Source organism: Amia ocellicauda, chromosome 2 (genome assembly GCF_036373705.1).
Source record: "Amia ocellicauda isolate fAmiCal2 chromosome 2, fAmiCal2.hap1, whole genome shotgun sequence".
In the NCBI taxonomy this organism is placed as follows: Eukaryota; Metazoa; Chordata; class Actinopteri; order Amiiformes; family Amiidae; genus Amia; species Amia ocellicauda.
The window spans coordinates 1777894-1791116 of NC_089851.1; the positions used below are offsets into that span (position 1 = coordinate 1777894).

Here is a 13223-nt window from a genome sequence, read left to right on the forward strand (position 1 = left end):
TGATCCTCAGCAATAAGCCACCTGCTGCTGGACTGAAGGTGAGCCGAACGGCCTCCAGCCCCGAGTCCAGAGCGTACCTGCGCAGAGCACAGCGGCGTCCTCCTTGTGTGTGCAATCATGGCTCCCTGGGGGGGAGGAGTGGCACTCCAGCAGAGCCCTCTCTGTGCCCCTGCAGCTCACCTCGTCCAGCCACAGCGTCCCGTTACCTTCACCCCAATGGGCCTCCTGAGGTGCGGAAATGGCGGAGCCACAGCCCAGCTCTCTGCACACCACACGGGCGTCCTGGAGATCCCAGGAGTCGTCGCACACCGTCCCCCAGACCCCCATGAGACACACCTCCACCCTGCCCGAGCACCGGCCCTCCGGCCCCACCAGCCTCAGCTGCGGACCTGGACACCATGGAGAGACAGTTTAGAGCATTTACAGCCCTGGGGAGCCCTGGGAAATGAGAGGTGATGAAGCCTGACTGACTGGATGCTGGGAATCTGTGGGACTTGAGTCGTCACAATTACAGAACAGATTGTTGCCAACCTGAGACATCTGAAGGTATAAATCATATTTATAATATGACAAATATATATGAATATGTTTTTAAATATATGCATTTTATATATTGATTTAAAATGTCACCTGTACAAACAGCTCCCTCCTTGTCTGTGTCCTCAGGAGACAGTGTAACTGCAGAGAACAGCTCTTTCATGTGCATTTTATAATGAGTTCTATATCGACAGAGAGATCAATAGAAAGATTGATAGAGAGATAGGCGGTCTCTTCTCACTTGCACACTGAATATGCGCCACCTCAGAGTCCTGGCAGTCATTGTGCCCCCATGGTGCAGCAGGACACTGCCACAGGACAGACTCGTGCCCTCTGCAATCCACCCGGTCTAACCATTTAGGACCAGAGCCCGTTTTGTACTGCTCCCCGTCCTGCAGAGAGCCGCTGTCTCCGCACTGCAGCTGCTGACACACCGAAGCGATGGTGAAGGGCTTCATCCCATTGGAACACACGCTGCCCCAGGTGCCATTGTAGAGGATGTCCAGTCTCCCAGCACAGTGGTGCTCAGCACTGACCAGACGCAGCTCCTTGTGCTCTGCAGGGATCAAGACACAGCGCAGCATGAGACTCTGATCCATGAACCGCACTGGAGTCCAGAGGCACGGAGGGATTCCCAATGAACGCCTCGAAGGGCTAGTGGTGCCATCACTGTTATAGCCAACATCATCAGAGACACACTAGACATCAAATGACCAAATTAACTTCAGCTGCTCACTGTGAGGCTTACCAGAACACACCACCCCAGCATCCTCCTTGTGTCTGCAGTTGCGCCTCTCCCAGGATGCTCTGGGGCAGTCCCACAGTGCCGTCTCATTGCCACGGCAACTGACGTCGTCCAGCCAGACGGGCCCGGAGCCCCCCCCGAACTCAGCCGACCCCGTGGCTCTCAGCGCCTGACCACAGCCCAGCTGTCTGCACACCACACTGGCGTCGGCCAGGTCCCAGAGGTCATCGCACACCGAGCCCCAGGCGCCGCCATGGTACACCTCGACTCTCCCGGCACACTGACTGCCCCCGCCGGCCAGACGCAGCCGCCAGTGCTCTGTCAACGGCAAGCAAAGGGTTAGTGGAGCATCCCCAAAGTGCTGGAGTGTGAGTGTTGACAAGTGTGAGAGAGCAACACAAAATCCAGCCCCACCCCCCAGTCACTGAGCGCCTACCTGAGCAGCGCACCCCCACCCCCCCACTGGTGCTGCCCGGTCCAGAGCTCAGTGTGAGGGTGCAGTTCTGCAGTGCAGGTTCCTGTCCGGTACACTCCACCGCAGTCAGCACCACGGGCCCGTCTCCATGGCCGTACTCAGTGGAGTTAGAGGCCAGCAGCGCGCGGCCGCAGTGCAGGTTTGTGCAGACAGCGCTGGCGTCCTGGAGATCCCACTGGGAGGTTAGACTCGTCCCCACGAGCCGTTCCACAAAACCTCCAGCCTCCCCTCACAGCGACTGTCTGTGCCCCGCAGACGCACCTGCCAGTCTGCGTCTGGAAAATACACCAGCACCTCACTTAATATGAAACCACTTAATATGAATGTATACACATGTATGTGATCTTATTTTGGGTCAATTTTGCAATGAGTTTCTATTTAACTTTCCATAATACAAACTGCCTTAACTGTCTAAGAAGTGTATGAAGATACACACAATGCTGTCAGAAACCAGGGTCTGTATGTGCCTTTGTCCAATTATGCAATATTGAATTTTACTCGATCACCATTATGTGAATAACACAACTGAAACATACCCACAATTAATTTAGTCTCAGTGCTGTGTGTGCTGAAGGCAGGGTGCTGTACCTGAGCAGACCACGCTGGCCACACTGCCCTGACCACAGTCCTCCTGGTCCCAGGACATAGGACAGTCCCCCAGGCGCCCCTCGCTCCCACTGCACTGGAACCTGTCCTTCCACAGCGGGCCACTCCCGGCTCCATAGGGGGCTCCTCTGGGGGTGGCGGCGGCCCCCCCACACTGGAGGTGTCTGCAGATGACATCAGCGGTTTGCTGGTCCAGGTGGCGATCGCAGACTGAGCCCCAGAGCGCCCCACGAAGCACCTCCACTCGCCCCGAGCACCGGCTCTCTCCCCCCACCAGCCTGGGACCCCCCTGTCCTGGAACAGCACACTGACACGTTGGTGGAGTTTACAAAAGTCACACTCTGTTAAACATCAAACAATATATTGTTTATGTCATACAGGATTCAACTTTTTCCACCAAACCACCAAAATTGAGATGCAGCCACATCAGACTGATGAAAGTGTTCAGCGTGCAGAAGGCAAATTGTTCCTTCAACCATTAGTGCTAGTCTGAGTCAATGCCAGCAATCTCAACAGCTCTTTAATAAAGCAATATGGACAAACACCCCAAGGTCAGCCCACCTGTACAAATCACACTGGCATTGTTTCTGTGGGTGCAGTTTGGTCCTTTCTTGGTGGAGACGGGACACTCGAACACAGTGGACTCGTTGCCCCGACAGTCCAGCTGTTGGTCCCATATGGGGCCCCTCCCTTCCCCATAGTGAGTCCCCCCAGGTATGGCCACTGCCTCCCCACACTGCAGCTGTCTGCACACCACACTGGCGTCCTGCAGGTCCCAGTCTGAGTCACACAGTGTCCCCCACTGGTCCCTAAACTGAAGCTCCACTCCCACAGAGCAGGGCTGCTCCCCGCCCACGATCCGGGGCTCCCTGTGGGCTGAGAGAGGGATTAATCCACACTGACTGCAACTACTGCGCACTTTGAGAGTTGAGGTCTGGTGCTTGGCCACAATGGAAGTGAATGCAGATCCTATGGACATTGTACATCTCATTGTTCAGATTCATCGATGCCATATTGAAAGATTTGAAAGATATTGACAAGGAACCGTATCTCTGCAGCTCCAGTACCTTTCTCTGAAGTACAGTACAAGCCACAGCAGAAATGACAAGAATAAAGATCCTGCTGTATTCACACCCACCCCCCCACTGCATCTTGTTCCTTCATTATTCTATATTTAAATGAATCTGTAATCCTGAGCTGTACTTAAACTTTGTCAGTGACCTACTTTTCTTCACACGTCGCAGGAAATTCTGAGATATGTACTCAAACATGCTAAAGGTGCAGTTATCACTGTACTTATCTAAAAGACATACACAACCTGAATCACCTTGTAGAGTTTAATACAGAGTTTTTAGGCTGCAGTGAGATGAGCTTGGTACTTACCAGAGCACACAACCCCCGCAAAATCAGATGCACTAGGCTTCCATTGTCGGACAGGTTCAAACACTGCAAAACATTGCCAGGAGAATGACTCATTCCCTTTACAGTCAATAGGGAGATCCTACACAGGCAAAGCCACTGTACCAAAGTAAGCATCTGTTTTTACTGTTGAAATTGATCCACAGCCCACTTCCTTACACAAAACATTAGCCAAGTTATTATTAATGATACCATCATAAAAGGTAATTGACGCGACTGAAGTTTTCAGTTGTATTCTTCCAGCACAGGGACTGTTTCCATTTTCCAGTGAGAAATTTAAAGCACCTGAAAGATAAATTCACACTCTTTACTCACTGCTGCACAAACCTACTTTGCTGGTTGGATGACACAAAAGGTCCATATCTAATCTCGTTGTTATTTTGAGGTGCGTAATGAGATTGGAGAAGGACCTCAATGACAGCAGTGACATCACTGGCTTTTGGTGACACAAGGTAGGTCTGATCTTTCATCAGGTGGGTGGCAGGAACTTACCAACCATTTAGGCAAAGGTTTCAAGAGCACCTGGTATTGTAATGTCATGTTCCAGTTCTCAAGAATTCATGATGCTGTTTACAGCTTTCTAATCATATTGGACTGAAATACGTGTATATGTGTTTTAGTGATGGGTGTCTGGACTGTTATGATGACAATATTATTGTAAGCACTTGCCCGAGGGGGAGGTGTTTCTGCGCACTTCCGTAGGAACCAGATTGAAACGTCACTCTATCAAAGCTGCAATTGGCCCCTGCGCTCGTCACTCAGAACAGATCCCTTCCCACATTCTGTTCTATAAAACGTGACGTCAGCGCAGGTTCATCCTCTTTTGCCTCTTCGCTGGACTTGCGAACGTAAGCTCTCTATGTCTTGTCTGTGCATTAGACCCTTATTGTTATTTTAGAATTATTAGTTGGTTGGTTGGCTTCACACCGTTTATTATTGTCTGTGCCTATTTATCTCGCATTAGTTATTATTGATAGCTAATCCGACTCTGTTCTGTCCATGCTCCGGGGCTCCGGTGTGCTTTGGTTTCAGTTTCGGCTAGAAATAGCACACTTTAAAAATAATAATCGTGTTTATATAGTGCCATATATATTCTGACTGCTTGCTGTGTTGGTTTTTTGTCCACAGGGCTTTTTCCTCCACAGTAGCAGCTAGCAGCAGCAGTAAAATCCGAGGCCTGGCTGCCCACCCTGAGCCTCGGTGTGTCGTAAGAGGTCTCGCCCGTGTGAGGTGCTTCTCCGCCGGCTTGCACCCACATGACAGCCTCCGGCTGTGGCTGTAGGAGATCTCGCTCTCTTAGTTCACTGAGAACAAGCACTGCTAGCCCTCCCGGTCCATGTGTGTAGGCCTCGGTTTTAGATCCCGCTATGGCTGGTGGTCTACTACCCTCGGCCCCCTCGGACCCCGCGTCACCCGGTATCCCCGGAAACCACGGCACACACAGTGTGGTTAAGTCTACGGGCCTACGCGGCACTTGTATCCAGCACCTGGCGCTCGGCATACACAGCATTCAGTCCGGCAACAGCACAGTTGCGTTTGGTTGGTGTGTAGTGCCCCCATGTACATAAACGTTGCTGGGTGGAGACACACTTGTATATGATGTATATAGTTTGTTTGTCACAACACAGTCGAGCTGGTGTGGCCTAGCTCCTAGCTATGCTAGTAGAGCCAGCGGCCACCGCTCCTGTGGTTGTGCGGGAAGTGCATGAAAAATTTCCTGTGCCCCGCAATGTGTATAGTTTAGCTTGTGATGACATTGTAGAGCTGGTGCAGCCTCGCTCCTAGCTGTGCTAGTGGAGCAAGTGGCCACCGATCCGATGTCCCACGTGTGGCGCATGAGTGGGCTCCTGCACCCCGTGGTGTATATAATTAGTTTGAACAACACTGTAAGTTTAACAGCACAGTGGAGCTAATGTTGCCCTGCGTTAGCCGGTCTAACCAACAGGCGTCAACTGCTCCTGTGTTCCATGGGTGGCACATGAATTAGTTCCTGTGCCCCGTGTTGTATATAGTTCATTTGTACGAAATCTAAATCTTCCACTCTGTACTATTCAGTTGAGTTGGATGCTCCTGTGCTGCACGCTGACAGCATGAAGGTCTTTCTGTCACGCAATATGTACATACTGTATATTGTTGTTCAGCTCGGCTACTCTGTGACTAGCCAGCTATGTATTTTGTTGTGTTTTTCATTGGGTCTGTGGCCCCGTTCCTCTGGGATCAGGGGTCCACTTCCATGATAATGCTACACAAGTTGCTTGATTGATATTGTGCAAGTAGATAAGGACTCGCTCCTAGCTGCACTAGAGCAACCCATCGTTTTTTTCTCTCTAAACAATTCACCATGTACAGCTGGCTTTACTTTCAGGAAGAGGCGTTGCTAGCAATTGATGACATTGGGGGCTAAGCCTGGAGTCACATCCCCAGTAGGGGGGTACGGGGGCATCATCCCCTGGAAGAAAAATATGGATTTTCAACAGCTAATTATATCAATCTGGTGCACTTTTTTGCACCTCTCAGCCAGGGCCAGAACTAGGCATAAGCAAACTAGGCAATTGCCTAGGGCCTGCTCGCCCCAGGGGGGCCCAGACAGAGGGATTAAAAAAGTTATACAAAATGCAATTAATTATATAAAATATGAACTTTGACACGTAAATTCTAAACGCAGTGCTGTGCCACAGTAAGTGAGTTTTTCTCAGCACTGTTTTCTCCACATATTATTATTAATATTGCAGAAATTCAATGTGCAGCCTATCTACAAGCATATACACTCACCTAAAGGATTATTAGGAACACCTGTTCAATTTCTCATTAATGCAATTATCTAACCAACCAATCACATGGCAGTTGCTTCAATGCATTTAGGGGTGTGGTCCTGGTCAAGACAATCTCCTGAACTCCAAACTGAATGTCTGAATGGGAAAGAAAGGTGATTTAAGCAATTTTGAGCATGGCATGGTTGTTGGTGCCAGACGGGCCGGTCTGAGTATTTCACAATCTGCTCAGTTACTGGGATTTTCACGCACAACCATTTCTAGGGTTTACAAAGAATGGTGTGAATAGGGAAAAACATCCAGTATGCGGCAGTCCTGTGGGCGAAAATGCCTTGTTGATGCTAGAGGTCAGAGGAGAATGGGCCGACTGATTCAAGCTGATAGAAGAGCAACTTTGACTGAAATAACCACTCGTTACAACCGAGGTATGCAGCAAAGCATTTGTGAAGCCACAACACGTACAACCTTGAGGCGGATGGGCTACAACAGCAGAAGACCCCACTGGGTACCACTCATCTCCACTACAAATAGGAAAAAGAGGCTACAATTTGCACAAGCTCACCAAAATTGGACAGTTGAAGACTGGAAAAATGTTGCCTGGTCTGATGAGTCTCGATTTCTGTTGAGACATTCAGATGGTAGAGTCAGAATTTGGCGTAAACAGAATGAGAACATGGATCCATCATGCCTTGTTACCACTGTGCAGGCTGGTGGTGGTGGTGTAATGGTGTGGGGGATGTTTTCTTGGCACACTTTAGGCCCCTTAGTGCCAATTGGGCATCGTTTAAATGCCACGGCCTACCTGAGCATTGTTTCTGACCATGTCCATCCCTTTATGACCACCATGTACCCATCCTCTGATGGCTACTTCCAGCAGGATAATGCACCATGTCACAAAGGTCGAATCATTTCAAATTGGTTTCTTGAACATGACAATGAGTTCACTGTACTAAACTGGCCCCCACAGTCACCAGATCTCAACCCAATAGAGCATCTTTGGGATGTGGTGGAACGGGAGCTTCGTGCCCTGGATGTGCATCCCACAAATCTCCATCAACTGCAAGATGCTATCCTATCAATATGGGCCAACATTTCTAAAGAATGCTTTCAGCACCTTGTTGAATCAATGCCACGTAGAATTAAGGCAGTTCTGAAGGCGAAAGGGGGTCAAACACAGTATTAGTATGGTGTTCCTAATAATCCTTTAGGTGAGTGTATACATATATTGTATTTTTATATATTTCCACCCCAAACCGATAAACACATCGGAAGAACAAGTGTAATTGGGAGAGATATCCCATTGTGGTGTAATTCAGGATTATACACACAGTGAGACAAAACCAAAATGAAATAAAATGGAAATCCCTGTAATAAGATTCTCCTTGAACATAAACAATAAATAATCGGCTGGCTCACCATGCTGATCCACTCCCAGTCTCTGTCACATAGCCTAACTTCCCAGTGCAATTTAGACATTAATGTGCACTGGTATGGCATGGGATAGTCGTCTGGCTTTCCAGATCTCCCTTCAGCTCCTCGCACAGGTCAAATATTGCAGCTCTATCCAGCCTGAATCATTTTTAACTTCATCACTGGACGAGTTAAGGAAAGACATTCTTTGGTTAAAGGTTCTTAGACGGATCCTAATAAATAAATAAATACATACATACATACATAAAATACGAAATAAATAGATAAATAAAAGGAAATCAATCTAAATGTATATATCAAATTATGTATCTATTTGTATATTTTGTATTTTATGTATTTATGTATTTCACAATATATTTCTGTCTCTATTTATTTAAAAATGTTGTCACAAATTATCCTCCATAGTTGTAAGCATTATAAGAGGATTTGCTGTGAGGGCTGCCATTGGAAATGCATTTGCACCCCCATTTTCCGCCATCGCTGAAGCCCCGTCTTTGTTTTGTCCGTGTAAAAGACAGCTTCAACGTGGTGTTAAAGTAGGACAGAAAAACAGTCCTTCTTTGCACCTGAAATATTTGATGTATCTCCCCTTCCCCTACTTGCAAAGGCAATGATATGCTAATTAGGAAACTGACTGGCTTTTTAGGATTTGTCGGATTCCTAAAAACAGTCGCTATTTTACCTGCCATGACGTCACTCAATTATCCACATTTGATTAATCATAAACAGTTGTTAAACCATTCCTATTCTGTCTATAATAAGCATTTTTGAAACTGACACTTTGATGAATAGGGCCCAATGTATCATTGCATGGTCACTAAAACAATCTACAAATAAATGACATAAACGATCTTCAAAGAGAAATGCTCAAGCTCTCCACTCTCTGGCTCCTGTTTATCACTGTGACTAAAAAAACAATCTCTGCAGGACTGCAGCTCATCTAAAGTGTAGTAAACATTGGTTCCCCAAACTCAAATAATATTAAATCAGTCAAAGGTTTCAGTCAGTGGTGTAGGTTTGGTTTTAGAATTGGGGGGACGCGTCTACAATGGCTATGGAACTGGGCACACATTATTGGGGGGGACTATTAAATGTTCTCTCAACATTGGGAGGGACATGTCCCCCCAGTACCCCCCATAAACCTAAACCTGAACCTACGTGGGTTCAGTTATATTTCCTTATAGAGCAGAGGAACTGATCCTAAGACCAGTACACTCCTTGAAATGCCAGTATGAGTTGGGAACGGCACTGAGCATCTGTAACTTATCTGTCATTAACAGAATTTCATGTCAAGAAGTGAATACTCGATCACAGCTACGAACAGCTGGTAATTTAGGATTGCACATTTGTAAGTAAACTCCTGTTTACTATAGCAGCAGCTATGAAATAAGAACACGTCTGTTTATAGCAGGAAGTGCAGTTACCTTTACACGCAATGAACGTTCATGCTGAGATCGCAGTCATGGTGGCCCCAGGGATTGGAGGCGCACTCCCAGAGAGACAACTCATTCCCAGAGCACCGCACTCTGTCCAGCCAGATGGGGACATCAGTGGTAGGGAATCTAAATCTGGACACGGTCTCTGCCTCTCCACAGCCAGCCTGCCTGCAGACCACATGAGCTTCCTGGAGGCCGAAGCCGTTGCTGCATACAGTTCCCCACTGGCCTCTGTGATACACATCCACTCTGCCTGCACAGGAATTAAGTACTGTTACTATCCGTAGTCTTCTGCTCTCTGTGAAGAGAATGCTAAATTTTTTAAAACTCCATCGTGTAATAACAGTTAATTCCTGCAAGCTGTCATGATTATTTCTGTATTTAAAATTTTAAAATTACTCTTACCTATACTTTCCAGTGCTCTTTGTCCATCTGAAGAACCTACAACATAGTAAATCTGATTTAGATACCAACAATATTTAAATGGTCACTAGACACTTTGGTATTATAAAAACACTTGTCAATTAAGTCCATCCATCCATCTTCAAAACCACTTATCCTGGTGAGGGTCATGGGGATCCTGACAAGCATAGGGTGCAATGCAGGAATACACCTAGGATGTGATACCAGTCCATTGCTGGGCAATTTAGCAAGACCAATCAACCCTGCATGTCTTTGGACTGTGGGAGGAAACCAGAGTGCCCAGAGAAAACCCACACAGACACAGGGAAAACATGCAAACTCCACATGAACATAGACAGGACCCAGATCTGGGACCCCAGAGCTGTGAGGCAGCCACACTAACCACCGTGCCACCCCAATTAAATCCATTCACTCATCTAATTGTTACTGAACACAGAAATGTTTTAAAAAGAAACAAAAGCATAACTGAAAAGAAAAACATTGTTCTAGGTTATCACTGCACAAATGTTGTATTACTTTATTACTTTTTTCCTGCAGAAGAAAGTTCAGTGTCAGTGGATACTGAGATTGTTCTCTCAGGGTCAGTCCTGTTTAAGTTTGCGTTATTATCTAGTAATAGCTGATTAGAGAGTTAAAAGTGGTTTATTGATTTTGACAGCATTTGTTAAAGTGAAGTCAACCTGTAGCATAATTGTCTAATTTGGGTACAAGTTATAATTTTAAAATACAAGTTATTTTTAGTTTTTTCGTGTCCCTATAGTGAAGTCTTTTGAAAAAGAAGAAGAGTTTGAATTGCTTTTCCCACTGGTTTGTTCAACAACACAACCTCTGCTCAGTCCAGTTATGCTGATGTACCTGCACAGATGACAGCTGCGTCCCACGGGTGCTGGCAGTCCTTGGCCCCCAGGGGCCCGGCCCTGCACTCCCCCAGCTCCGTCTCGTTGCCCAGGCAGCCCACTCTGCTCAGCACTCTGTCCTCAGAGGCATACGTGGGGTGGAGAAGATGGGGCGCCGCCACCGCCGCCCCACAACCCAGCTGTTGGCAGAGCACCTCTGCGTCGCGCAGGTCCCAGGAGTGACTGCACACAGGGCCCCACTGGCCCTCGAACTGCACCTGCACTCTCCCAGAGCATGGGCTGTTCAGCCTCACCTGCAGACCCCCTGCACAGCAACACACACAGCACAGTGAGTGAAGAGCCGGTATTAATGTTTTGTAATAACTATATAATGTTTTATATTAATACTAGAATTAGAAATAGCTTGTATACAGACTGAGCAAATTAGCTTTAGCAGGCTAAGCAAAAGTCAACAAGGTACATTTGTTAGAAATTCCTGTTAATAATAAAAAGGTCACACAGTGGAGAAATAGCACACAGCTGTTTGTTAAAACTCTGTTTGTGGACATAATTGCTTCCTCAGATTATCAGGAACTGTTTTGTTAATGATTGAGGGACTGTTGTAAAAGATAACCATGGGACCGAACCTCTGGCATAGATCAAAGAAAGCCAGTTCCCCCCGGGAAGACAGATCGTAAACAGACTCGGGCTCGCACCTTTTGATTGGATGAACGGCCACAACATTCTACGTCATCTTCCTATAAAGCTTCACTCATATTTGTAGTTCTCACTGAAGGAAATCCCTGACAAGCTCCTTCCAAGCTATCTTGTTAATAAAGTTTCTATTTGCTTTATCTCAACAACTTTTCCAATTATTTCCGAGACGGGTTCAACACTGAGGGCCCTGGCTCTGTTTATCACCAACCTGCCTGACAGCAACACGACTATTTACACTTGTCATGAATGAGATTCATTCATTAACCTCTCTTGTGACTCAAAATGCAATATCTGACTGGAATGGTGTTCTAAACTGCAGCCAACTTTCTGGGGCATAGACATGTCGTAAATGTGCAGAAAACTTAAAATCTTTGTAATCTAACTGCAGTGTATTTTTAACTGCAAATACTTATTGCAAGGCAGCTGGTTAGATGTATTCATGTCTGATGGTAAATATAGTAATCAGTAATCTTGCAATCTTGCTTGGTATCAAGCATATGCATCTCCTTGCATATGAGCAAGCAGTTACGTAATTACAGGTGGAAATTGAGATTTAGGGCCCTATCCAGAAGAGGTTAAATTCCTCAATTTAAGTGAAAAACATATTTATATTTATATTTATATTTATTTATCTCTAGCTTTATTTATTACTTAATTTAAAATGCAATCTCTGGCATTATAACATTATAACATATACATGTAACAAGTATACACAAACATAAATACATAAGATATATATATATATATATATATATATATATATATATATATATATATATATATATAGGGCTAGATAGTCATATGGTTTGCCCACTGCGCATAGGGGTTTGCATGGCGCACATCATGCAAAAATGTGCATTATTTGCCATATTTAAAAACCCCATTTGTGCGGCGCAATCCATTCACCCTTTAATTGTATGCAAGGTGCAAAATGGGGGCAGTGGCTGAAATTATGCCTGATTCCTGCTATTTTCGTATCTGTGCACGGAGCAAAAAACAGGTTTGCGACGCGCAAAATAACTTGTTGACAACCATGGCGTTAACTCCGCGCACAGCACTATTTCAGGGGACAGCAACTGAACAGCAACATTCCATTGCACAGTCATTAATGGGGCTGTCTGTTTTTATATATGGTTGTACATGTGCTGAACCTGAACAAGTTCTTTTTTTTACAGAATGACAAAACATACATGCATGCATAAATAAATACATCCATAGACATGCAATGCATAACTGTCTTTGGAAATGTCCTGCACTGCATAACCAGTATCTGAGCACAACTGCCTTGTTGTCTTCCAGCAACAGCCCCCTCTGAGGGTCCGATGAGGCACCTCGTCCCCCGACCATGGAAGTCTAACTGGGCACAACCCTCCTCCAGGGCACCCCACCACGGAGGGCCGATGGGGCATCCACACCCAAGGTCTGACGAGCCATCGCCACACAAAGGCTGTTGTTGGTCCAACCCCCCCACCCCCGATGGCCAGCAAGAGGCCTCCTCCAGAGGGAAGAGCACAGCCAGCAGCACCAATAAAGAACTTTCTGATCTCCTTGCTGCTGTAATAACCACACTGCCTGGAGGGGAGGCAACCATTAGGCCTGGGCCCAAAGCTGTGGACCCCCAGAGATTAATTTTCTCCTACATGCCATCCATAGGAGTTTTTATGTTTTTCTCTCCTCCATGCCTAAATGGTTTATTACTTAAATGTTCACTCACTTTATTCTAGATCATGTAAAATGTTTACAGGTCTATATTTATTTTACTTTATTGTATCTATGTATTATTTTATTTTGCTGTACGTTTGTTGTATGTTTACCAGTCTGTAAAGT

At 46.2% G+C, this 13223-nt stretch overlaps 1 protein-coding gene across 1 annotated transcript in view; it reads right to left on the minus strand.

The window, feature by feature from the left end:
* LOC136712071 (scavenger receptor cysteine-rich type 1 protein M130-like) overlaps positions 1-12830 on the minus strand; it is a 34460-nt gene extending 21630 nt beyond the window's left edge. The window contains exons 1-9 of the mRNA XM_066688693.1: positions 12785-12830; positions 10699-11004; positions 2925-3239; positions 2346-2657; positions 2019-2032; positions 1719-1920; positions 1286-1600; positions 779-1093; positions 78-389 (exon numbers count right to left, since the gene is read on the minus strand). Of these exons, the coding sequence (XP_066544790.1) occupies positions 78-389; positions 779-1093; positions 1286-1600; positions 1719-1920; positions 2019-2032; positions 2346-2657; positions 2925-3239; positions 10699-11004; positions 12785-12830 (2137 nt within the window). The remainder of the gene's footprint in view (positions 1-77; positions 390-778; positions 1094-1285; positions 1601-1718; positions 1921-2018; positions 2033-2345; positions 2658-2924; positions 3240-10698; positions 11005-12784) is intronic.
* Positions 12831-13223: the final 393 nt, after the last annotated feature.